The 25,419-nt window shown below is 52.8% G+C and overlaps 1 protein-coding gene across 7 annotated transcripts in view; it reads left to right on the top strand.

Moving 5' to 3' along the window:
- The window catches only part of CUX1 (cut like homeobox 1), a 347,907-nt gene that overhangs the window by 243,793 nt on the left and 78,695 nt on the right, over positions 1 to 25,419 (top strand). For 5 of the 7 annotated variants that reach the window (XM_065924889.1, XM_065924892.1, XM_065924888.1 and 2 more), the window contains exons 9-11: positions 1,651 to 1,699; positions 10,939 to 11,043; positions 17,739 to 17,927. In XM_065924889.1, coding sequence (XP_065780961.1) covers positions 1,651 to 1,699; positions 10,939 to 11,043; positions 17,739 to 17,927 — 343 coding nt within the window. The remainder of the gene's footprint in view (positions 1 to 1,650; positions 1,700 to 10,938; positions 11,044 to 17,738; positions 17,928 to 25,419) is intronic. The other 2 variants (XM_065924891.1, XM_065924886.1) reach the window with 1 other exon arrangement.

Genomic DNA, 25,419 nt, shown 5'->3' with positions numbered 1-25,419 from the left:
TGCGGGGCCCCAGTTTGAGTGTTTGTCTTTGAGACACTGCCTCCTTCACCAAGTTGTCCTAAAAATAACTTCATTTAATCAGGCCATTTGATGAGATGTTTCGGACTTTTCTCTGACGAGTCTGAAGGCAGGATACTATTTCAGACAGGTTACCACGATCTGTGAACCCGATGACCAGGCGTCTGTTACCTTGTTCAGAGCGCTGAGAGTTGATGAGATTGCCTGGAATCGCAGGGCATGCCTAAAGGCTGGGAAAGGCTCAGGGCCGTAGGAGGGAACACACGATGCAGCAAATAGCAAAAACAGACCGGCCAGGGCCTGAGTAGCTCGTCCCACTCTCTGTATTAAGGGTGGGTGGTTAGGACCAGAGTAGCAGGTTTGGGGAACAAAAGAACCCTGGAGTCAGCCTGTCCGGGTGCCCTGACCTGCCCCAGCGGGTAGACTGGCCGACCAGCCCATCACTGGAAGGACCAGTTGCATTCAGGACCCTGACCATCGGCTTAACACCAACCCCTGTCCCAGCAGGTGGAGGAGACGTACACTGGTTGGGAGACTGCTGCCCCCTGAGATGGAGCCACTGGCAGGGTTGGGGGAGGGGCGGAAGTAGGGGACGAGGCTCCCAGAGGTGGAGAGTGATGGGCCAGGCAGTACAGGTCCAGGCTGCATAGGGGTCCAGACGTGGTGGGAGCTTTGGAGCACAGGGCTGTGGGTGGGGGCCAAGAGCCTCGATGCAGAAGGACAACCAAGGGAGCCCAGCACGCAAGCAGTCCAGCAGGGAGGGGTGGGCCTGAGTCCTGCAGATGGCAGAGCCAGCTCAGGTCCCCACAGGTCATGGAGTGAGGCGGCCCCAGCCAGAGGGAGTCCATGATGTAATGTTCCATCCCCTCTTTCACGGGGGCTCCTGAACCTTTCATAGGTAGCAGTCTTGACCTTGACATCCTCACTGGGGCCACCATCGGGACCTGTCTGGGGCAGCGACTCCCTGGGAGTTCTGTTCAAACCTGCCACAGACTTTTGGAATTGTCCTTCTCAGTAGAACTCTGAGCATGGTTCCTCTCTCTCTCATGATGTTGTATGTTGGAAGCATGTATGTGCCTTCAAATTACTCAAGAAAGGACTTTCAGAACAGAAAAAAAAAAAGCACCTGGCAACTTCCTGTGTGTGAGCAGGCTCGGAGATGGGAGGTGACGGTGACTCAGCTGGTTCATGGTGAAAACTGCAGAGCCCCCCAGCCTCTCCCCACCTCCCCTACCTGTCCGTGGTTCTCTCAGTCCTGGCAAACTTCGAATCATCCTTCAAAACCCAGTTCTCATATCACCTCCTCTGAAACCTTCCTGATTCCCTCCCTCAAGGAGAATCCATCTCTGATTCCTCTGTTTTACCAGAGCTCTCTGTTCAGAGCTCTGTTCAGGGCTCTCTTGGCAGGAGGCACTGTCTCCCCAAAGAGACTGGGTGCCCCTCAAGAGCACACAGGCTCTTTCCCTCAATGTAAGCCCAGGCATCCGTGTCCCCTCGCAGGTCTGCAGGCCCCGCCCTGACACTGGCCTGGCCTGTGTGCCCATGGGCCACGCTGCCAAGTTGGGAATAGTGGTGGCCCCTGAGCCTGCCTCGCCCATCGACTAACCTGCTTTCTCCCTCTCACCTCCCCAGGGCCGACGAAATTGAAATGATCATGACGGACCTTGAAAGAGCAAACCAGGTAGGATGTTTGACAGCTTCAGACTTAAAGTCACAAGAGCATAGATAGCCCTTTCTGTCCTCACGGAAGGGGCTTCTCTCTAAGTCAGGAAGCCAGTTAGTCTTGTATTTTCCACATACACCTATCAAGGTTGATGCTTTTTTGATGCCACGAGCTATATGTGAGAAGTCCCAGGTGTGATTTCCTTGTGAAAGTCTCTGATACAGTCCCTGCACCCCAGGCACCCTGTGGTGACGCTTTTTCTTTCCCTCATCCATCTCTTAAGTCTCCACGCTGTCCCCGTGACAGCTGTTAAGCAGCGGCGTTCAGGCCAGCACGTCAGCCCCGCAGCAGAGTCTGTGCCTCCACCTTCTAACTGGTTGAGCCGCTTGCCCTGGAGAGGGCTGTCAGCCAGCAGACCCTCCCGTCTGATTCTTAGTCATCACAGTCGTCATCCACGTTTGTGGAAAGTGCCCCCAGCACTGTGTCCCACACAGAATAGGCACACAGTGTCCTCTAAACGGGACTTCCCAGGTGGGGCCAGTAGCAAAGGACCCAGCTGCCAATGCAGGAGACATACAGACATGGGTTCCATCCCTGGGTTGGAAAGATCCTCTGAAGGAGGACATGGCAACCCACTCCAGTGTTCTTGCCTGGAGAATCCAGTGGGCAGAGGAGCCTGGTGGGCCACAGTCCATGGGGTCACAGAGACTTGGCCCACACACGCACATCCCATGGCAATAAATACGGAGCTGCCACCCTGCCAAGCCCGGCCCTTCCCCAGGAACTCTGCAGAAGACGAAAAGATTTTGCTTCAGTAAATGGTGCTACTGCTTTGAAAAGGAAGGAGTCTCCCCCTTTTATTTTATTTTCTTCTAGTCTATTTTTTTAGTGGAGAGAAGCAGCCAGAGCTGGGTTAGGTTTCTCAGCCCCAGAAGGCCATGCACGGGCAGTCGTGGCCTCTCTCCACTTAGTTTTACAGCCGGGCCACCCCAAGCACAGGGAAGCTTAGGGGAGCCCCTCTCGAATCTGCAGTCTCAGCTCTCTGCCTTTTGAGGGTCCCACAGCATGACTGCCTCCCAGCTGGCGTTCCTAACCCCTTGGCAGACGTTCAGGAAAGAGCATCCTTGTTTGATCTTTAGCTCATGAAAATACCCTGAGCTCTGACTGAAATGTGAAAGTCAGTTTATGCAGGAGAACGGACATAGGTAGTCTGGATTCCTTTCTCCTTTCGGAGGGTCCTAGGCCTGATCCATGGGGGGTGCTCAGTAGAGAGGCCCGGACTGCATCACCCCAGGTAGCATCTTTAAAGTAATTCAATTTAATGTATTTACTTACTGGCCATTCTACACAGCATGTGAGATCTTAGTTCCCTGACCAGGGATTGAACCCGTGTTCCCTGCATTGGAAGTGCAGTTTTAACCCCTAGACTGCCAGGGAAGTCCCAGGCAGCATGTTTGTGTAGTAACTTTGCTGGTCACAAGGAGAAGAGCTGACCATTCTTGAGTAACTTGCCTTGTGCCTGGCTCTGTTCCGAACACTTCACATGAACCAAGCCCCTTAAACCTCACCGGTTTCCACCAAGATCAGTGTGGTTATGACTCCCATTTTACAAGTGAGCAAACTGAGGCCAGCAGCCAGTCAGTTGCAGGGTCACGCCTGGAGCTTAGGCTCTTCACCACACTCAGAAACAGGGCTGGAGCCCAAGGGCTCATTTCGCCTTTCTTTCAAATTCCCCCAAACACCCATTCAGCTCCCGGCCCTAAAGCACTACTTGTGCTCCAGTTCACAAAGGTGCCCAAGCATTTATTTGCCTTAATTTACTGTAAGCTACTTTACTTTGGCCCCTTTGTTCTTATTCAGGTAGCACTGCTCAACTCTGCAGAGACCACACTTGATAAGCTTCCCTGTCACAGGACTGTCACTCGCATTTCTCAAATTTCCACCCACCCACTCTCTCCCCCTGGCTGATCCTGGGCCAGCCTCCCCTTCTGAAGGCACTCTGGGTTAAGCTCTGGTTTGTTAGCTAACCCGATTCTGTGCATATCAAGTGCTCAGGCTCCAATTAGTCCTCAGGTATGAAGCATATTTGGCAGAGGTGCACTTTTCTCAAAATGCCGAAGGCCCTGGCTGGCTCTGGGTCCTCAGAGACACCGGGTGGGAGCCTGCAGAAGGTGCCGCCACCAAGGTGGCAGTTTGCTCAGGTCCCCACTCAGTACTTCCTGGCTGTGCGGCCTTGGACAAGTCTCTTCACTGCTTATGTTTCTTTAAAAAAGAAAAGAAAAAGATTAACTTTGCAGATCTTATGCCAAGGAAAATTAACCCAGTCACAAAAAAAAAAGAAAACAAATACTATGTGATTCCTTCTATATGAGGTCCCTACAGTCATCAAATTCATAGACAGTAGAAGGGTGGGTATCAGGGGCTGGGGGAATGGGGAATTATAGTGTTTAATAGGGAAAGACTTTCAGTTCTGCAAGATGAAGAAGTTTTAGAGATGGTTGCCCGACAATGCGAACATGCTTAACACTACTATAAAATCTATACTTAAAAATGGTTAAGATGGTGTATTTTATGGGATTGTAATTTACCATAATTTAATTTTTTTAATTAAAAAAAAAAAAACTTGTTAATGTTCGAGAGAACAGGAGGGAGGGAGGGAATGATAGCGAGTGCAAGGTAGACCTCAGAGAGATTTCAGGTTCGAGGCCACCACAGCAGAGCGGGTATCACAATGCAAGTCACTCAAATGTTTCAGCTTCCCAGTACATATAAAATTTATGTTTATGCTACACTGCAAGTCTGTTAAGTGTGCAATAGCAGTATGTCCGAACAAATAATGAACACGCATACCTTAATTTTAAAAGAAAGCTATTGGAAAAATAGGATTGCCTCCAACCTTCAATTTGTAAAAAGCAGTGTTTGGATAGCACAATAAAGAGAAGCACGATAAAAGGAGGTCTGCCTGCACTTCCTCTGCAGGATTATTTGTAGAATCAGAGGTAAAATGCCCGGAAGTGGGGGGCTTCCTGCATGGCTCAGTGGCAAAAGAATCCTCCTGCCAGTGCAGGAGGCGTGGGTTCGATCCCTGAAGTCAGGAGGATCCCCTGGAGAGGGAGATGTCATGAACAGAGGAGCCTAGCAGGTTACAGTCCATGGGGTCACAAAGAAATGGACATGCCTGAGCATGCATGCACACATGCCTGGAAGTGAGTGCCTTAATTCGTGCTCTGTAGTTGCTAACATAGCCAGATTCACAGGGAGAATTCCAAAGTCCCACCCTAGGGAAGTACCAGCATGGTGAAGGTATGGGGAGGTATAGGAGAGTCTAACCAACCATTCAGGTCGTGTTCATAGCCGGATATGCCTGCCAAAGGAGATTAATGCAACCTCGGGCTGCATTAATAGAAATAGTCTCTGGAATGAAGGAGGTGATGATTCAGCACCCATCTGTAGCAATTAGTCCATGCCCAGGGAATTGTCATTCATCCTAGAAACCTGGAAGGAAGGCAGGCATTCAGGGAGTGTTTTCAGGGTCCACTCCTTGGCCAGGATGGGGAAGGGACCCTCAAGGAGGGAAACCAGGAGGTTTGGGGACATCTTTATTCTTTGGGGAGCAGAGAAAGAAAACAGAGGGACTTGACACATGGGGAACTTGGGATGTTAAGAGATCAGAAAGGGGAAGGCCTAGGGTGGTAGTTGTGGATTCTGGCCTTGCAGCTCTCCAGGACTGGCCAGGGAAGGGGTCGGGCTTTGTCATGGCTGAGGGCAGAGGCTAATGGGAGGGAGCTCCCCTCATCCCATGCAGGGAAGCTTGTTCTTAACAATGAGTCTCCAGAGGTACCTGGAGATGCCTTGGAAAGGAGTGAGCTCCCCGTCAAGAGCTATGTGAGCAGATATGGGCCAGACCTCGCTGAGCATGTGAGGTGGAGGATCAGACACAGAGCAAACAGAAAGTGCTTGGACTCAGTGACTCAGCAGGTTGACAAGGGTGACTCAATGAGGAGAAAAACTTCCTGGGTAGACAGGGAGGAGGGCACCCAGGAGGACGAGGAAGCACTCAAGGGTTCCAGGCTGTTGCTAAAAGCCACTTTGGGAACGTGGGCCCAGAGGAGGGGGTCCAGCCAGGTTTGGGGCAGGGGGCCTCATCCTGAGAACAGTGGAGCGTCACAGGCAGGAGTGAGACGCCGGATTTGGGTTCTAGAAGGATTGCTCTGGCTAGACGTTGGAGAGCGGAGGGGAGTGAAAGGACCGGAAGCCAGGAGAGCAGTGAGCAGCTGCTGAGATGGATCAGGGCAGGGCTGTGCAGCGGCTCTGCCCCACTGCGACAAGGCGGAGGCGGAAGCAGGAGGGAGGAGGGGCACCGGGAGCTGCACCAGGGCGGGCACAGCCAGACATCTGGTTCTGTGCCTTTCCCATCAGGGGAGAGCCCCGGGAGGAGCAATTTGCTAGTTCATTGGCATATAACATTATTTTTGCACTGGGTTTATAGTCAAAACATTCTACTGAGACCTGAAGCTCTATTTTATAGCTAAAGTACTTCTGTTTCTAGTGAGGAAAAGTGGAAGAGAATCAGCACCAGGCGATTAGGAGCCGGGTTTATTTACACCTATTTGTTCAGCTTTGAGATGCTTGTATTAATACTGTCTTTACTGGTGACTGTTAAGGTTCAGAGGGGCTTCCCAGGTGGCTCAGCAGTAAAGAATCCACCTGCAGTGCAAGAGACCCGGGTTCAATCCCTGGGTTGGGAAGATCCCCTGGAGAAGGAAATGGCAACCCACCCCAGTATTCTTGCCTGGGAAATTCCATGGACAGAGGAGCCTGGCAGGCTACAGTCCAAGGGGTCACAAAGAGTCAGACACGACTTACAGACTAAAAACAACAACAGAAAGTTCAGAGCTTTGGGGGCAGAAAGAGGTAGGGAAATTTGCTCTTCTGGCTTTTCTGAAATCATGACTCAGCAGTCAGCAGACTGTGACAGTCTTAAGTTTATAGGAGTTGGGTTTATATGGCATTGAGTTAGGTCCAGCTTTCAGCCTGGCTGACCCTTGAAAGGAGAAGTTCAAATCAATATCCATCGAATCCCCCAGAAACACAGGCAGGAAGGCTGGACGGGACTCCAGCCACCAGTACGGGGCCAGCTTGGGACACATGGCAATTAATCTCCCGGTGGGCTTTTCTGACCTTCCTCCAATAATAACATCACTGAAGTGGGGCCACCTCTGGCCCTAGCTGTCCCCCACAGCACTGGGTGGTGCTGCTTTGGAAGGGTGACCTGAAATTAGCTGTGTGCTTTACAGAGCGATGGCATCTGTTCCCTTGGAAAGTTGATCACTGGTCTTTGTAGTCTTGCTCCCTTTCTCTTCTTCAAGAGTCCAGGGCCTGGAGGGAAACAAGTTGAAGGGTCATCCCCAAGGAGACCTTGCCTTCTCCCAGAAATGGTCCAAATGTGTTATTTATACTCGAGGAATATGGCGGCCAGGAGAACCTCCCCCGAAGATGTCCAAATCCCAAACTCTACAAACCTGCGGGTATGTTCACTTACCTGCAGAGCAGAGTCGGGCCTGTTAATCTGCTGACCTTGAGATGTGAGATTACACAGGTGGGCCCTCCATAGTCACCAGGGTCTGCAGAGGCAGAGAGGGAGGCAGAGGGGTCAGAGTGAGGGGATGCAAGGATTCGATTGGCCACTGCAGGTGCTGAAGGCCACAGTGAGGAAGGGGCCACAAGCCAAGGAATGCGGGCATCCTCTATGAGCTGGAAACAGCCAGAACACAGATCCTCCCCCGGAGGCTCAGGAAGGGCCCAACCCTGCCAGCACCTTGATCTTACCCCAGTGAGCCCCGTAGCGGATGCCTGACCTCAGAATAGTGACGTGATCAACTTGTGGGACGTAATAAACTCAATGTGTGGGAGTTTGCTTCAGCAGCCTTGGGAAGGTCCTGCAGGGGGGACAGCCTTCCCTCAGACCACGTTCCCAGCCACGCCTGTGGCTGCCGCGTCCCTGGAGGGATTTGCTCAGCTCTGGTATCCCTGAGCCTGGGGCCAGGTTGGGCAGAAGGCTAGATCAGAGACACACCACCTCCACCACCACTATCAACCGTATAAAACCAGGGACCTCAAGGCCACACCTTAAATGGGTAAACAGGAAAGCCTGCCCGAAGGGGGAGGTGGGGAGGATTCCCTCACTTTCCAGCCTTGTTTCTGGGGGAGGAGACACACCCCTTGAGAGAACTTGGGAGCACAGCCATCTTGCCCGGGGCCCGGGGCTCATGTTCCACACCAGGCCAAGACCGGTATCACCAGCCCCCGCCCCCCGCCCCCGCCTCGGGCTGCAGCCGCCCGAGCCAGTGTCATATGTGCGGAATCGTCACTGCCCTGTGCTGGCTCGACTAACAGAATTCTTGAAACAAAGTGCCCACAGCCAACAAAGCATCCTGCCTTCCTGGTCACAGACAGCTAAAGAGAACTAGAGTTTCACCTGAAGATGAGCTTCGGTCTCTCGTAATTGTCCCCTGAAACTTTTAAGATTTTAAATTTTAAAAAACTGTCCTCATTTTAAAGGTAAGGAAAGTATAATTGCCACCTGAGGCAGTCCATTCCAGGAGGCCAAAATAATAGTACTCATCCTTCCTCACTGGATGCCTCTCACCCCGGGGTAGGTGCTGCTAGGCACCCAGCTTGTGTTATCTCCTTGGTCGTCCTGCGGGGCAGCCCTATCTATCTCTATGGACGGAGTTACCACCACAATGCACAGCAAAACCCTCATTCATTCACATGCTCCCCGCTCCCTGCCCCACTCCCATTTGCTTTCCCTGTGCTTCCAGCATTTGCCCTCACTTCTCAGAAAAGGACAGAGAGTAAGAAACAACCAGCAGATCTCTCAGGAGGGCAGCCCAGGCTTGGCCAGGCTCTGTCCTCACGTGGGGGGCCGTTGAATCACATCCATGGTGCCACCAGCTCGGGAGCCCAGCCTCGGCCCTGGCTCTGCCTCTGCAGAGAGGACGAGGAGGCTACCATCAGTGGGGACAAGGAGCTGCGTGTCTCCCGCACCCACGGCCCCATGTCTGGGCATGCGGATCAGAAACCAGCCCCAGAGCCCGCCCCTCTCGTTGTTGGTTCCGGTTCTAGAAACAAAGTTTCATCCGGTTGAACTGTGGTCGAGGGGCGAACAGCAGACCCTGGAAATAAGTGATGTCAAGGAGCCAACCCAGCATAGCACCCCTTCCTTCCACCTCAGCCGCTGACGGTGGGGCTACGTCTACAGCTACAGAGGTTCACTCACTGCAGCAGCTCCTGGCCTCCACTCTCTCCTCCACCGGCTCTGAGGCCTGTTTTGATTTCCAGTTGTTCAGCTTTGTGCGGGATTAGCTGCAGAGCCATGGAGATTTTATGCCCAAAAGTGTAACTGAGGAGAAAGACAAGAGTAAACTTCTTAGTGTGTGCGGGGATTCAGTCATGTCCAACTCTTTGCAACCCCACGGACTGTAGCCCGCCAAGCTCCTCTGTCCATGGAATTCTCCAGGCAAGAATACAGGAGTGGGTTGCCATTTCCTCCTCCAGAACATGTTCAGGAACTTGACTTGAGTATTAGAAAACACGTGGCGTGGCCCATCTGGGAACAAACTCAGGAGGAAATCTTTTTCACCAGAGGGGAGTCATTCCTGCAGTTATCATCACCCACGAGCCCCCCACTCCCCCACTCCCGCCCACCAGCATCTTGGCCACACTGGTCATATTGCTGCCTTTCCTAACATGGGCGCCTCAGGACAGTTTGCAGCAGAGGGTGGGAGGCGGCTGCTCGAGCACAGACAGGCCTGGCCAGGCACTGTGGGAATTAGATGGAGTGCAATTCCAAGAGCTCCTGGAGCAGCATGGCAGGCAGCCTCCAGCACCACCCTGAGTGGGAGTAGCCACTGTTAGAAATACCGTAATTTGTCTGGATGCCGAGCAGACAGGGCCACACTGCCCTCACAGGACCGCTCGAGGCTGCCAAACCCCATCCTCATACATCTAGACAGATCGGCGAGTACTGGGCAGGATAACTTTGTACTTCTCTTTTCAAAAATTCTTTCTTAGCAATTAGTAGGTACACGCTGTCACACCATACAATAAAACACACGAAATAGCCTTACTCAGCCAGGCTCTTCTTGTTCATCTTTTCTGTGAGCAGCATGTACGACTGGTAGAAAGAAGCAGCGATCACACCTCAGACCGTGTGCCCAGCATCAGTTAGTGACTGCTTCCCACCTGTCTTTGCGTGTCGTCTCAGTCATAACTGTCAAATTGGGACGAGCCCATCAACAAAGCACTTCTGGACAAGTGTACTTCTGGGTGTTAATCCTTGAAAAGTCTCTGGGAGGGAGAGAGTGTTCCCATTTTACAGATGGGAAGGTGGAGGCTTGGTGAGCTGAGCTATGTACCCTGTCCTCATCCCCTGATCCCAAAGGCCCAGCTCCTGCCCACTGCCCCGTGGTGCCCTCTTAGGTGACAGGCATGGGAGTGACTGTCCTCGCCAGCCAGTGGGACATCCCGGTGAGCTGTCCAGGGGCACTGGTGTCCTTGTCCTGGAACTACAGCAAAGGACAGAAGCATCCACTTGTTTCTCCTTCAGCCTCCTCCTCGTGGGCACCTCTGTTCATCCTCGCCCCCCAAGCAATGCCTTGCTAGCCTGGCTGGCTGGAAATGGCCAGCCTCGGCGTTAGAAAGCTTGGTTGGGTGAAGGGTTAAATATGTTGAAATAAGCCTGGTCCTCACAAAAGAAGTGGCATTTACACCCCGTCCGTTTATGGAAATACTTGCTAGAGGAAAACAACCACAACATTGTGCGTGTTTTCAGGAGGAGAATGGCCAGAGTGTCTTTAATTCACTGTTTACCCGTGAGAATTACTCCCAGGAGTAATCCTGCAATAAAATCTTCTTGGTCTATGAGAATAGAAAGAAATTGAATCAAAAGACTCCATTTCCACTTGTATTTATTCAGTCTGGGAAATTCAGTGGGCCGGAGCGCTAGTATCAGCAGGGGATTCCTTGCTCCTAGCGTTAAATTACTGTCATAATCGCTCAATTATTTCTTCCTTGTACTGTTTAAAATAAAAATCCATCACATTCTCTGTGTTTTTTTTCTAGCATTTATTAGGTTGAGTGTTTAGGAAAATCAATTATAGTCAGTCAGGCATGAATTGATGAATGTTCTTGTAATAATTGTCAGTTGTTAAACCGAATGTACTTTCTCTTTCCACCCTTTTCTTTTCCTTCAGAGGGCAGAGGTGGCTCAAAGAGAGGCGGAGACCTTGAGGGAGCAGCTCTCGTCGGCCAACCACTCTCTCCAGCTGGCCTCCCAGATCCAGAAGGCGCCAGACGTGGTGGGTAGCCCAGCCCCAGGGCCCCTGTCGCCCTGCATCCGCACCTCTGTGTTACAGCCACTTTCTCCTTTGTCTGTAGAGCATCCCTTTGGCGGGGATAATATTTGAAATAGTCCCGCTGTCTTGGTGGAGTATGCTTGTGACAGTCTGGGGGTGGAAACTGTTTGAGGCAGAGGGGGAGCTTTGCTGGTGGTGCGTTGGTGCTGGTGGTCAGGGTGATGCCACCCGGCGCAGAGCCCGCAGAGAGCATCCTCCCGCTTAGGCTGGTGGGGGTTGGGGGGCTGCTGCTGGCAGATGGGCGGCACTCACAAGCTGAAGGCTTAACGACACTGCACAGGAAGCTTGGAGATTTGGTCTTCTTCTGGACATGTCCTTCCAGAGTAAAAAAGTGCTTCATGATGGGAGTGGGGGTGGGGAACAAGGGAGATGATCACACAGCAACCCACTCTGCGTCTGCGTGATAGTCTGGACCTCGCCCAACGTGCACGCGATCCCGAGGAGCCAGGCACACACCTCTCAGTCCTCTGCCTCTTGATTTTCCTAAGATTAATGGAAACTGCTTTTAGCTGGAACTTTCCCAGCTCAATCAGGGCAGCTTTGAACTATTGGATTCCAGACACTTCAGTGCCGTGCAGCGACCGTCGGCCCTGGAACCAAACCCCTGGGTTCCAACCCCAGCTCTGCAGTTTGTCTGCTGTGTTACTTGGGGCAAGTGGCTTAACCTCCCTGAGTCTCAGTGGCACCGTCCATAAAAGAGGTTTTCACCAGGGTTCTGGAAATTACTCTGAGCGAGGCCAGTCCCGCCACATAATCCGTCATCCGACAACCTTAGTGGCGAGTCTTCTGTGGTCAGCATCAGCGCTCTGGTCCAGGAGCCCCAGTTTCCAAGCCAGCTCCATCACTAGTTCACATCCAGTGATGTGAACTCAGGTGATAACCCTTACCAGGCCTGAGTTTCCTGGCGTGCAGGGTAAGGAGGAAGTGATCCTGAGGACCCCTCAGCTTTGACAGCCTATGATGGGTGAATCACACTTGTCGGTATCCTTTTATTTATTTTTTCTTAAGTTCTTTTTTTTTCTTTTCTGACTTGGACTAGTTTTAAAGTTTTCATTGACTTTGTTACAACATTACTTCTGTTTTTATGTTCTGGTTTTTTGGCCACAAGGCATGCGGGATCTTAGTTCCCCGACCAGGGATCGAACCCACACCCTCTGCCTTGGAAGGCAAAGTCTTAGCCCCTGGACCACCAGGGAAGCCCCTGTACTTTCACTTAACAGACAGTTGGAGAGCCCTTGCTGTGAGCTGGGACCCGCAGTGGACACTGGGAATGCCAGGAGGGACGAGCAAGGCCCTCCCCGTGGAGAGGACAGTCGAGGGGGAGACGTCCTGCTGTAATGAGGTGGCACATCACTCTGACAGCCTCTCTACCACCCAGCCCGTGAAGCGGGGCGTTGTCATTTCTTTATATAGATGAGGAAATGGAAGCTCCCTGGACGCAAACCCCTCGTCCCAGAATGTTCGGCCCCAGTGTCCAAACCAGGGCTTGAGCAGGGGCTGCATCCACCCCAGACCAGAGCTTTAAAATTATTCCCCAGGAACGGATCCAAAGCAAAGCTTTAGTGTGAGGACCCCTTGTAAGACGAGATTTTAAGTTCACATTTAACTAAAACATGAGTTAAGCGTTTCAGGATACAGAGAAAAATTTTCCATTTAAGGCACCATCACAGCCTTTGTACTAAATGGACTCTGGTATTAATTTTGCCCAAAACGGCCCCTCGTCCAAGTTCACCTGGACGGGACCCAGCCCCACGGCCATGGCGGGAGGAAGCCGTCGAGGATGGCGTCTACACAGCTTCTCCCGGCCTCTGTGGTCGCTTGGGGCCCTCAAGAGAAGACCATGCCTCCTGTGCCCACACGGGGCCCCTGAGCTACAAGCTGTGATTGAGAGGGTTCCTGGCCCAGTCCTGCACTGTAGCAACCAAAACATTTCGGAAGGAAGTGAGTGTTTGTGCAGGTAGAGTAAGCTGTGGATCCTCGGGGTGCTTAGACACTTCATCGTCGGCTAAGTGCAGTGTTTACATGGCACCGCTTCAGTCTCCCGCTAGCGAGCCTGCCAGGGCCCCCCTCGGGGGCGCGTTCCCACGTAGCTCGGCAGCTCCAGCCCCAGCCAGTCGGGGAGCGAATGAGCAAACATAGGAAACCGGGCCAGCGGCACAAAGTCTGTGGGGCTTGGCTGGCAGAACTCAGCAGAGAAACAGTCGAGGCTATAGATCCAGCAGAAGCCAAAGATCCCGGGCCACTGGGGTCTTAGTGGAATCTCCGATTCTGGGAGGCGCTGCTTCTCCCGCCTGAGGGGCCGTGCAGGGCTCCTAACTGTTATCTCATCTCTGCCTCATGATGCCGCGGTCGTTAGAGGACAGTTTTGTTGCCTTCATTTTGTATGTGAGGAAACAGGCTCAGAAGAGTTAAGTCATCTGCCCAGGGTCACACAGCTAAAACATGACCGAGTTGGAATGTGAGCCCAAGGTTGTCTTGCTCCAAAGTCCACCCCTTCTTCTCCCTCCATACAGCCACCCTGGATGGGGGCACACTCGTGCACACTCAAGGAGACAGGAGATATGCAGGCTCTTTGGCAAGTATTTACAGGAAAACGTTAGTTCGGGGCTCTGATGCCCCACACCTGATGCTGCCCTGAACCTAAACGCCTGTCCATCAGGTGAACGAACCGGATGGAGTCCACCTACATTGGCCACTTGGCATTGGCAGGAATAGCAGGGTGATGAGGAGGAAGGGAAACGGAGCCTCCCAGTCCCTCGGCTCTCCCTGGAGAGGTCAGCCTAGACTCCAAGCGTTTGCCTCGCAGGCTGGGATCCCGGCCCACCGTCATCGCACATCAGCTTTCCCGCACATTGAGTAACACTCTTGTATCTTTCTCGTATTTCACCTGAAAATGGCTGCAGGGTAGCAGAGATCATTATCTGGCATCTTCTGTCCGGTCTTCGTGTTCTGGTCTCTGTGAGAGGATTTATGTGACCTGCGAGGGTCCACACAAGCGGGTCAGCAGGCAGGCAGATGGTTCCAAGGGACAGAGTTTAATGGGTACTTCCTCAGCCACTACTGCTTCTGCATTCATTCTCCCCTTTGGAAACACACCCCACCCCCAAGTCCCAGTGCCCTTATGTATGGTGGGACACAGGCCCTTGTATCTGGAGCCTGGAGCCTGGCAAGTCCCCCAAGACGGACTCAGGACCCCATGCTGGTGCTCACAGGGGCTTGTTGTCAGGCTGAGGGAAGTCAGTTTCTGTCCTTCCATGGCTTGTCCGAGCCCGGGTCCTGACCCTGGACCCCATCCATGTCACTGGGGAGTCCCTGTGCCCTACCCCAGGCCCCTGAACCACAGCCGCCACAGCAGGGCTAGACCCCATGTGTTTGCTAAAGCCCCCAAGGGATTTGGGCTTTCCTGGTGGCTCAGTGGTAAAGAATCTGCCTGCAGTGCAGGAGATGAGGGTTCAATCCCTGCGTTAGGAAGAGCCCCTGGAGAAAGAAATGGCAGCCCACTCCAATATTCTTGCCTGGAGAAGCCCATGAACAAGGAGCCTGATGGGCTACAGTCCATAAGGTCACAAAGAGTTGGACATGATTAGCGATTAAACAACAACCAAGGGATTTGGGTGTGGTTAATCAAGGCCTAGACAGACACGAGGGAGGCACTGGTCCTGGTCCCCTGGGTCCACATTTCTCAATAATAATCTCAACTGATTAATCTCAGTTATTACTTCTTATTACTGAACTGCCAGAGGCCAACCTCCTGCAGTTTTCCACCCCTCCCCGACCCTGTCCCACCATCTCCTTTGAGCTGGTGCCCACAGACCAGCAGGCCACACCTCCCTCACCCAGGTGTGGGCCTCTCCTCCACCCACAGCCCCTGGTCCACTCCCAGGCCCTTGTCAAGCTCTCCCTCCATTTCCCACTGTGTCTACACGGTGGGACAACAGGATGCCCTTGTGCTTGAGATGGGAGTGAACACATTCAGGTGCAGAGGAGGGTGGTGGTTCCTATCCTAATTCCAAGGTCCCATTGCTTTAGGGTATATTACCTCATCTCATCTCACATAATTTATGTGAGACACGAATGATGTTTGCTTTGTTACGAATAAGCACTCTGTGGCTGTTCCTGAATTAATTGGCATGCCTACATTCACGTGGTTGACTTGTGGGCCAAGACAGGCTGGGCCCCAGGAGCTGAGTGGCCATCCATCCCCTGGGACAGCCTGTCCCCTGCCCCCATCGTGGGTCCAGGGCCACACTGATAGCTGCTGTTTTTACACATGTCTTCTGAGCCCCTTGTCCCTGATGTGACCTGCACTCACCCGTTGAAAACCCCAGATCACCTTCCGGTTTGTCTTACAGATTCTTTCCCTACGAGCACATTCACAGTCTCTATGGCTGCCATTCCTCATCCCTGGAAGACTGGTAAATAAGTTCAATTAGATACCATGGCACAACCTACCCCCGCCATGAGGCCGACCTCCCTGTATCACTGTCATCACATCCCTCTGCTAAGTCCAGGCCCCCTGGCCGCCCTCCCAAGTGGTCACTTTCAGGTACCAACAGACTCAGTCCTCTTCAAGCCGGCCCCTCAGCATCGGTCACCGCTTCCTCGTGCCCTGCTCCTTGCCTCTCCCACCCCGTCCCACCTGTGGCGTCTGTGCCTGGAGACAGAGCCCCTCTTCTTCCCACAGGCTCACCCGTCCACCCACACCCTCCCTTCTTCCGCAGGCCCCTCTGCTGTCCTCGCTGTGGGGGAGACTTCTCTGCAGTCCCTTGGCTCCTGACTTCAGTTCCTGCCCATGTTGTCTAAGGGCTGAGCTTCCTAAATTCTCTGTGGTTAAGGACGCTTTTATTTGTTTTGTTTTGCTTCTAATTTCCAATCTGTTGCAGACTGTTTTACAAAAGACAATAAAAATGTCACAGCAAAATCAGATTGCTGTAAAAGTTTCTAAACGCTTATTCTCCATTTCAGTGCTTGTCTCACTGTGTACCGGCCACGGTTTATGAATTGGCACCGGTCCGTGCAGCACAGTCTGAACAGAACTGATCTGGACAGCATGTGCCTCTTTAATAAGTTGGCGGGAGAATGCTCACTGGGGCCCCAGGGCCACGGGTAGATCTGCCAGAAGTCAGGGGAAGCGAAGGGCTTACTTTACAACGTCATGCAGACTAGAGACACTGCCCACAAAGCTTCACATTCTTACATGGTAAAGGCCGTAGTTTCCCAGGAGGGAGATAGGAAACGTTATTTCCCTGGTGACCAGCTGTCCGCAAAAGTGAGAACCCTGTGACAGGCATGTCACATGTGGGATGGCTTGGCTGTCCCTGCCAACTGGGGCTGCAGCTGCCACAGTTTCCTGCCCCAGTTTAGGCCAGACCACGGCATGCAGCAGTGTATTTCCAGGGGCCGGGGTTCGGCGGGAATGGTGGCATTCTCGACTGCAGGGTGAGCCACCCCCAGGTCTCTGCTGTCATGGGGACTAAGCCATCCTCCCTTCCCCACCCCCATCAGTCATACCCAGAAGCGCTCCGCCCTGCAGACAAGCTCCCAGAATTATTCAGGCGCTACAGTTACTTTTAAAACCTGACAAAAGTACTGCTCTCCTACTTAAGAAGTGGAGTTATGAATTTGACTTTTAAAAAAGATCTTTTCCCTGTTTTGCATATTTTCTAAAATGAGCAAATTTGAGGAGTGGGGAGTAAGGTTTTTAAAACAGCAATTATCAAAAGAATTTGTAAGCAAAGGAACCCCAAATAATGCATTTTCCACATCTTTTAGCTTTTTTTTTTAATTGCCAACTCTGAGAATCAACTTGTCAAATGATATCTCAGCTTCTAGATAATATAGTAATGAAGCAAAAGGATACTGAACCTCATCTTGTGGTAGAAAAATCCGAATGCTGTGGAACATCCCAGAAGCCGTCCTCAGAACCTTCCCCTCTGGCGTCCCCAGCCATTATCAGCAGGGCCGTTTCCTTCACCTCCTTCAGGCCTTTGCTCAAAAGTCACCATCTCAATGAGGTTTCTCCTGACATATTAACCCCAGATGCCCCGTCCCTGCTTCAGTTTTTTCATGGCACTTATCACCATCCAACACACTCCGTGCTGCTAATAAGCGTATGTAAGGTGCCTTGATAGCTCGGTTGGTAAAGAATCCAGCTGCAGTGCAGGAGACCCCAGTTCGATTCCTGGGTCTGGAAGATCCGCTGGAGAAGGGAAAGGCTACCCACTCCGGTATTCTGGCCTGGAGAATTCCATGGACTGTATAGTCCATGGGTTCCCAAAGAGCCGGACACGACTGAGGGACTTTCACCTTCAGGCCCACCCTGCCCCGCCCCATGGGGATAGGACTTCTGTCCTTTCGTCCTCTGCCATGTGCCTGGTACACGGTGGGTCTTCGGTAAATGGTTGTTGAACAGACAAATCCAGATGGCAGCTCCCAGACAGGTGGGAAGGCGGCAGGGGCAGGGCGATGGGCAGGGCGGGTCTGAGCAGAGACATGAGGTGCTGCCGTCTCATCCGCGTCACCATCCACATCCTTCCCGCCGCCTGCTTTTCACCTCAGCTGGCCACCGGCACTGACGACCGACCCCGCGCACCCGTCCGGAGCCGGAGCGGTTCTGTCATCTCCTTTGTCCTCCGCAGGAGCAGGCCATAGAGGTGCTGACCCGCTCCAGCCTGGAAGCTGAGTTGGCCGCCAAGGAGCGGGAGATCGCCCAGCTAGTGGAGGATGTGCAGAGACTCCAGGCCAACCTCAGCAAGCTGCGTGAGAATTCAGCCAGCCAGATCTCCCAGCTCGAGCAGCAGCTGAGCGCCAAGAACAGCACCCTCAAGGTAAGGGCGTCAGAGGGCTGGGAGGGAGTTCCAGGGGGCGGGGAGGGCAGCATGCACGCATGCACACACCACCTCCCTCCACACATGGTCCTTTAGGGCACAGGGCGTCTGGCTCCCCACCAGCACCCTGAGCTCTTCAAAGGGCACTTCACCCCACCGTGTAATGGCCATGGCAGGGTGCCTCACCTCAAAGCCATCTTGTTGTCTGTAACAGTGATGGTTAAAATTCCTTCTCCTTTTAAAAGCAAAAGTGACTGCTGGGGACTTATCTCGGTCGAGCTCCAGCCATCAGCCTGAGTCTCTCCCTCCAGTGAGGACAGTAGGAGGCAAGAGGTTCCCCTGGAGTCACCTCCTCTCAGAAGCTCCATTAGGCTCTTGTTTGGAGGACTCTGTGTCTTGACTGACAGCAAGCAAGGCAGCCTTGACCCCTGTGAGGTGGCTGGAAGCAGAGTCCTAAAGCCCAAGACAGCGAGGCAGGATGGGCTTTGACCCAGGTGGCACGTCCCTGCCAGTCGGCCATCCTCTCATGCAGCCCATGGTAGAAACCCCCATCCTGGGGGCCCGCCCGCCCACAGCGCTTGCTCGTCGTCCAAGGACTCAGAGGCTGTTGGTGCTGGACCCGAGGCTATGAGCTCGCTGACCTGGGCTAGAGCACCGTCAGGGCACGGCTGTCCGCAGACATAGTAGTCCAGCTCTGCCGGCCTCCCCTGGCTCCTAGAGGAGGCTGCCTCAGGAGGACCCAGCCTCCTGGGACCCCAGCCCTCCCTGTGCCCAAACAAAATGAACGCCAAGGGTTCACTTCGGGCAAGTCAGCACCGAGCGTGGGGGGCCCTGCTCCCAACCTGCAGGGCTGTTTTCTGACCTGCTGGCCTGTGCCAGGAGCCAGGGCCCAGAACCCCCACGATCTGCCCCTGATCTCCCACCCGCAGTCCTCAGCCGTCTAGCCAGAAACTATGTCCTCTTGCGGCGTCTCATGCATCTGTGTCCCAAATTCGGAACCCAGAACCTTCTACATTGTATTTTTTAAATTATACTTATTTAAGGTATGTTCAATCTGTTGAAGTTAGCATAATTTGGAGGTGGTCCTGGCACCCTAGACTCAGTGGGATCTTATGTGACGACAAAGAGACAGGACCGGCGAGGGCAGAGGCACGAGCTCTGCCGTCCGCCCACGAGGCCCCCCACCTCCACTCAGCGCCCGTTCGTGACGGGCGTGAACGGATAAGCGACCGACGGCCAATTATAGTCCCTGTGCACGAGAGAAAGTGGATCACAGTTAATCGTAAAAAATGTCAGGAAAACTTTCTCTTATGTAAAGTAATTCTAGAATGTGGTTAGGCCCCATTTTGATATTTTCTAAGTTGAGTTTTTTTTTTGTTTTTTTTTTCCTTCTCAACTCATGACCATGTTTCTGAGGCAGCACTTAGTCTCCAGCAAGTCTGTCCTCCTGGCAGCTCGCTGGCCTGACCTCGCTGGCACCAGGGCGGCCACAGTTTGCCCTCACTAGACCCTTCTCTGCCTCTTTGGGTTTCTCTTCCACCTCCTGAGAAACTTCCTGGTGCCCAGGCCCCTCCGAGGACACGGTCCTGCCAGGACAGGGAGATGGTTATTCAACTTGCCGGTGTTGCGTATTCTCTCATCAGCTTGCACAGCGAGTACCAGTTCCCACTTTTTATTTCCAGATTCAATGTCATTCTCTCGTGTTAACAGCCGTTCTGACCCCAGCAGAGGCATAACTATCAGATAATTCTCCTTCTCCTCCTTTGTTAACAGCTAAAGGGTGCGACTCAAGTCCGTGATGCGTTTGACTACATGAGAGGGAGGCTGTAGACCCTACCGTTTTATTACAGAGCAATTTCTTCCGAATCAGTTAAGGTTTTAATGTTTGCCTTCACCAAAAAATGAAACGCAGTTTCACAAATTAATGTTCTTTACCCATATCTTGGGGGAATTCTTTAATACTGTGCAGTTAATGAAACAATTCGGCAATACTTCTTCCAAAGTTATTACTCCCTTATCTTCATCTGATCTAATAATCAAAACATATCCTCTAGTAACAAGACTTCTCTGATTTTAATTATCTTAACCCCTGGTCGCCAGGAGCAAAGCTCTCCCTGATATCAGACGTACTTGCAGAAGGCGCCTGCCTTCCCCAAACGAGCGCGTCTGCCTTGCTCACCCAGAGGAATAAGGTTAATTGAATGAGATACTTCCCTGGGCTTTTTTTCTTTCCTAATGTGTGCAATTTATAGTCTCCAATCTAAACTAAGCAGCAAAACAATTATTAGGAAACTATTTTATGAATGAGACCTGTCAAACCGACCCGATGCTTTTGCACCAGGGGTCTGGGGCCAGCTGTGGTGGCCTCTGGAAGCAGCCAGGAGCCTCCCCTGAATTCCCATTTCCTCCTCCCCCTCCTGCCACTACCAGCACCACTCCTCCTCCGTTCTTTCCTTCTTGGACCGTGTTGACCTGCTCTGGGGGCTCGGGTTGGGGTCACCGGCCGAGGGCGCCACAGCCTCCGGCTGTCTCTCAGCCTCTCAGTATGGTGGGTGGTCTCACCATGGACACTGACCACAACCTGAGATAAATTGTGATGTGCTTGATGATGGTCTCACAAGGGCAGAAGTGCAGTGGACAAGCCTTGAGATTATTATGTATTGAGCTTACTGGGGTCTTCTCCACCAGGACACACTAGGATGCATGTGCTCTGTAATGAAACATGTTTTGGGGACTAAGCGGTTTGCTTTCTCGAGCACCCTGACACACCACCTCTCTTTTCGACTGAATACTTTCTTCCCTTCACCTCCATAACTGATAGTCATGAGGATAAATTGCCGGTTGGATGTCTACCAGTCTCTCTCCTCACGTTCTACTTTTTCAAGCCAAGTTCGCCATCACTATCCAAATGCAGTGGTGCCTCCTCTAACCTTCAGACATCGAAACAGACTCAGAAGCGGGAGACGTTTCTTCCTGTCTGATCTGACAAGCACTTCAGCTCCATGCCACTTGTCAGGGATCACTCTGCACTCGTAACCAATGAAATAGCCTGACCGCCATCATGAGGCTGCTGTCTCTGGTAACACCGCTCTAGGGTCTTCTGTCAGAACCCTTCAGTAGCCCAGGAAACACGGCTACCGATAGCTCCAATTTAAAACATGTGTCTACAAGAAAGACTCACTGAGGCCGGTCTCTCCTAGGGAGAAATAATATTTTCTACAGATGCTTTAAAGATCAATGGTTTTCACTGGATGTATGGACCCATGTGTTAGAATCACATGAGGACCTTTTTCCAAACCACACAAGCCTCCCCAACCATCCAAACCGCTCAGGCCACCTCCGGAGGTTCTGTTCGGTCCTTTTGAGCCACTGTCTCTCTCAGGGTGAGGACGAAAAAAGACCGACAGCCACTTCTCTGCCCTCGTTCAGCAACTTTAATTGTGGACACTCCCTCTTTAGTTACATAAGTTCCCTCTCCAGCCATGTTTCCTCTGCACCAGGGCTGCCCTTGACCGCATTTTAACCAGCGTCTTATCACTGGCCCAGTGTGTGAAGCTCTAACATCCAGTCCCACTGATGCTCACCGGGCTGGTGGGTATGATAGTGATCCATCCAGCCCGAGGCTGTAGAGGAGAGACCTGTATACGTGTCCCTCCATGGCCCCCGCTCGCCCTGGATGGCACGAGCAATTCCTAACATCAGACACCCTAGCATCAGAGAGCCCGGGGGCCGAGCCTCCCTGAGCCTCGTCCTGGCTGCATCTTGAAAGCACGAGGGGTGAAGGGGGCCCCGGGCCAGGGCCGCAGCTGTTGTGATGCCCCAGAGGGAGGAACTGGGGGACTTTGTGCTAGAGGCCTCGAGGCCCGACTCTGGATTGAGGTCATAGGTAAATTGCTGTAGACTGGTGGGCATTACTGGAAATGCTTCCAAAGCTAATTGCAGGAATCTACGGTGAATCCTCTTAGACACAGGTGCCCTTGGTCACTGGATGAGTGACTCTTGATATTCACCTGCAGACGGTCCCCAGCTTGTGGCCCACTTAGCCAACCTTGCAATGTCCAGGTGGCTGAAATATCCAGCCAGGACCCATAAGGAGTCAGCTCCCGTCCCCTCTGTGCTGAGTCACCTGGGATCGCAGCTCGAGGAAGCTGGAGGTGACTTGTGATGGGGTTACCACTCAGGGACTCCCCCTTTTCTATCCAGAGCACGCTTCTCCAACTGGAAGCAAGGCCTCTAATGTCATGGTCACTCTCCCCACCACCCTAACCCTTTTGGTCTCACGTCCCCAGCATCCTTGCAGAGCATGTGCAGCACCCAACCAGGCATCTCTGGGCTTCTTGCCCAGGGGTGAAAGATGAAGTTATACCAGGGGACGACTGTTGGTTTAGTCCTCCCCAGCACCTCCCCAGCATCAGCCGACCCTAAATTTACTTAACTGCCACCTCTCACCAAGGAGCAATGGAGACCTGGGGTAGGGGTGGGGTCACTGTTCAGGTGAAAAGGAGGGGCACGCTGCCTAGTTCCAGCCCCCACAGAAGAAGAGTCAACCTCAGACCTCTGCCCTGGGCCAGGGAGCCCAATCATACCCACTGGGTTCTGCCCAAGGGTCCATGTCGGAGTGAGGTGTCACACAATGACTCCCCTAACCTGACCTGTGGGTCCTTAGACAGCACTGCCAGAAACCTGGCTCCCATCACCCCGGAGGGAAGAGTCGGAGTCACCGGTAAACAGCAATGCAATCACCTCTCTGGCCCTGTCTGCCATGTGGCAAAGACGTGTTGCCTCCTCGACCCCTCGCTGTGTATCCCAGAGGACCAGGCCTCTCGAGGGTCTTTGCATTAGTTTCTGTGCCAGAGACCCTTAAGTTGGCAGCGCTAGGCCCCATGTTATAACTTGACTAAGATAGATGTCTTTTATAAATTTAGTACCTAATTTGCTGCACACCAAAATACTTTGCATTTGAAATTAAATTACCTCATTATTTGAGTCTTAGCCAGGATTTTGAGAACTTCATATAGATAATGCTTCTAGCAATTCAAGGAACATTTGATGAGCTCTCCTAAGTTCTGGAGCCATTAAGCTCCAGAGCTCCTAAGCTTTGTAGAATTAAATGTGAGTTCATGCGTGCTAAGTCGCTTCAGTCATGTCCAACTCTTTGCAACCCTATGGACTGCAGCCCGCTAGGCTCCTCTGTCCACAGGGTTCTCCAAGCAAGAATACTGGAGTGGGTTGCCATTCCCTTCTCCTGGGGATCTTCCTGACTCAGGGGTCAAACCCACGTCTCTTAGGTCTCCTGCATTGGCCAGTGGTTCTTCACCACTAGCACCACCTGGGAAGCCCTATAGTATTAAACATACATGACCTATATTATAAGACATGTGTTGGAGGGGCCCTTGCAGCTTGCACATGTGCATCTGACATTTCCTCAACTCTGTCCTTTGCAAACCCATATTCTCACCCGCCCGCTTCCCCAGAGGAGAAATGTGAGGCCCGACAGGCTAAGCCTATTACCCAGGCTCCCGCTCAGCCATTTAGGTCTGAGCTAGAAGCCCAGCTCCACACTAAACCTTTCCTCCCCACTCTGTACAAGGTCAGACCTTTCCTCCCTGTTCCATCCCACGAGCAGCTTCTCAGGAAGGCAACCCGCTTCCCAGATTCTGTGTTCATAGCCCGAGATGTAGGGCTGCCATTCCTGCCATCGGCGTGGAACAGTCAGAGCCGCTCAGGCATCTGTCCTCCTCCGTGGATGTGCCCAGGGCAGTGGGGCCCTGGGAGGTGGCAGACGGGGATGTGGAGAACCTCAGAGATGGAGCCCCTGGCCTGAGAACCACAAAGTGTCTTCAGAAACCGTCTAGTCATATTCAGGAAGTACTATGTTGTTCTTAGTCACTCAGTCGTGTCCAACTCTGTGCGACCTCATGGACTGCAGCCCGCCAGACTCCTCAGTCCATGGGATTCTCCAGGCAAGAACACCGGAGTGGATTGCCATGCCTTCCTCCAGGGATCTTCCCAACCCTGGGATCTAACCCAGGTCTCCTGCATTGCAGGCAGGTTCTTTACCATCTGAGCCACCAGGAAAGCCCAAGAATACTGGAGTGGGTAACCTATCCCTTCTCTAAGGGAACTTCCCGACCCAGGAATCAATCCAGGGTCTCTTGTGTTGCAGGCAGATTCTTTGCCAGCTGAGCTACCAGGGAAGCCCATATTCAGGATCACCCCAGGGATGAAGTAGCAATAACTGCCATAATAACTCACCACCAGTACTGAGGGCAGTACCATGTGCCGAGCACCGTGCTAGGTGCTCAGTATTCCGGTGGCGCTCTGTCTGCGGGTCCCACATCCAGGGGTTTGCAGGGCCGAGTGCCTCACGCTGTTCCATGTAAGGGACTAGCGCGTCTGTGGACTTGACACCTCAGAGGTCCCGGAACCAGCCCACTCTAGGTGCCAAGGGACAGCTGTCCCATTTAGTCCTCATGAAGCCCTGCGCCACGTGTGCCGTTACCCCCATTTTATAGATGAAGAAACCGAGGCTTCGAGAAGTTAAGCGCCTTGTCCAGGGTCTCTCCTGCTCAGTGGCTGAGCCAGGACCTGGCTTGGGTCTATCAGGCCCCAGCCCACCAGCGCCTCACTGCCTCCTGCACTTGTTTCAGGCATCCCACCAAGGCCTGCAGTGCAGAACCCATGTGTTTTTTGGGTTTTTCTTTTCCTTTCTTTGGACAAACAGATACTCTGCAGACATGTTGAGATAATTAAATAAGATGGTGTATGGGGTGTGGAGCCAGATCTGGGATCTGGCCCACAGTGCAGTGAGCATCAGCGAAGTCCAGGGGGAGACTCTCCAGTGGAGGGACGGCCTGGAGTGCCTGCTGCTGTCCAGGCAGGATACTCCGCAACTAGACTTTCCTGGCTCCCAGCAAAGAGTCTGGGGTCGAAGAACGGAGCTGAGGGCTCTTGGGCTTTTCCCCCCAAGTTGGGCCCACACTGTGTGCCTCCCGCCCTGCTCATGTCCATCAGGAGAGGTCCTGAGGCAGCACCAGCCCCACCAGGCCCCCATCCAGGTGTCTGCTCAACCGAGGTTTGCAGGCACTGTCCTGGGTGCTTCCTGATTACTCTACCTCCAGATAAGCAACAGAAATTTCAGTGGAAGCTGCTTAGTTCTCCATGAAAACTCATATTCAACCAGATTCCAGTCCTAAAACCTTCTGATCTGGGCCGATCTCAGGTCTGCAGAGAGAGCCTGGAGACATACCCTCAGGGACCCTACACCAAGATCTGGCAGCGACAGTGGTCTCACAGCAAAGGCCCCACAGTGCCAGCATCTGCAGTGGCTCCTTGTCTCCCTCCCTTTCGCTCAACCCTCAGAGGTCATTGCTGCTCCCATCTCATGGATGAGCCACCAATCGACGTGCCCACAGGGCTCAGCTTGTGAGTGACAGAACTGACTCTGGGCTCCGGGCCGTGCCAGGTCCGAAAGCTCCACCCATCCTTCTTC

Source organism: Muntiacus reevesi, chromosome 2 (assembly GCF_963930625.1).
Source record: "Muntiacus reevesi chromosome 2, mMunRee1.1, whole genome shotgun sequence".
NCBI lineage: Eukaryota > Metazoa > Chordata > Mammalia > Artiodactyla > Cervidae > Muntiacus > Muntiacus reevesi.
The sequence above is the reverse complement of the archived record's forward strand: the minus strand, read 5'-3'. Positions and strand labels throughout refer to the sequence as shown.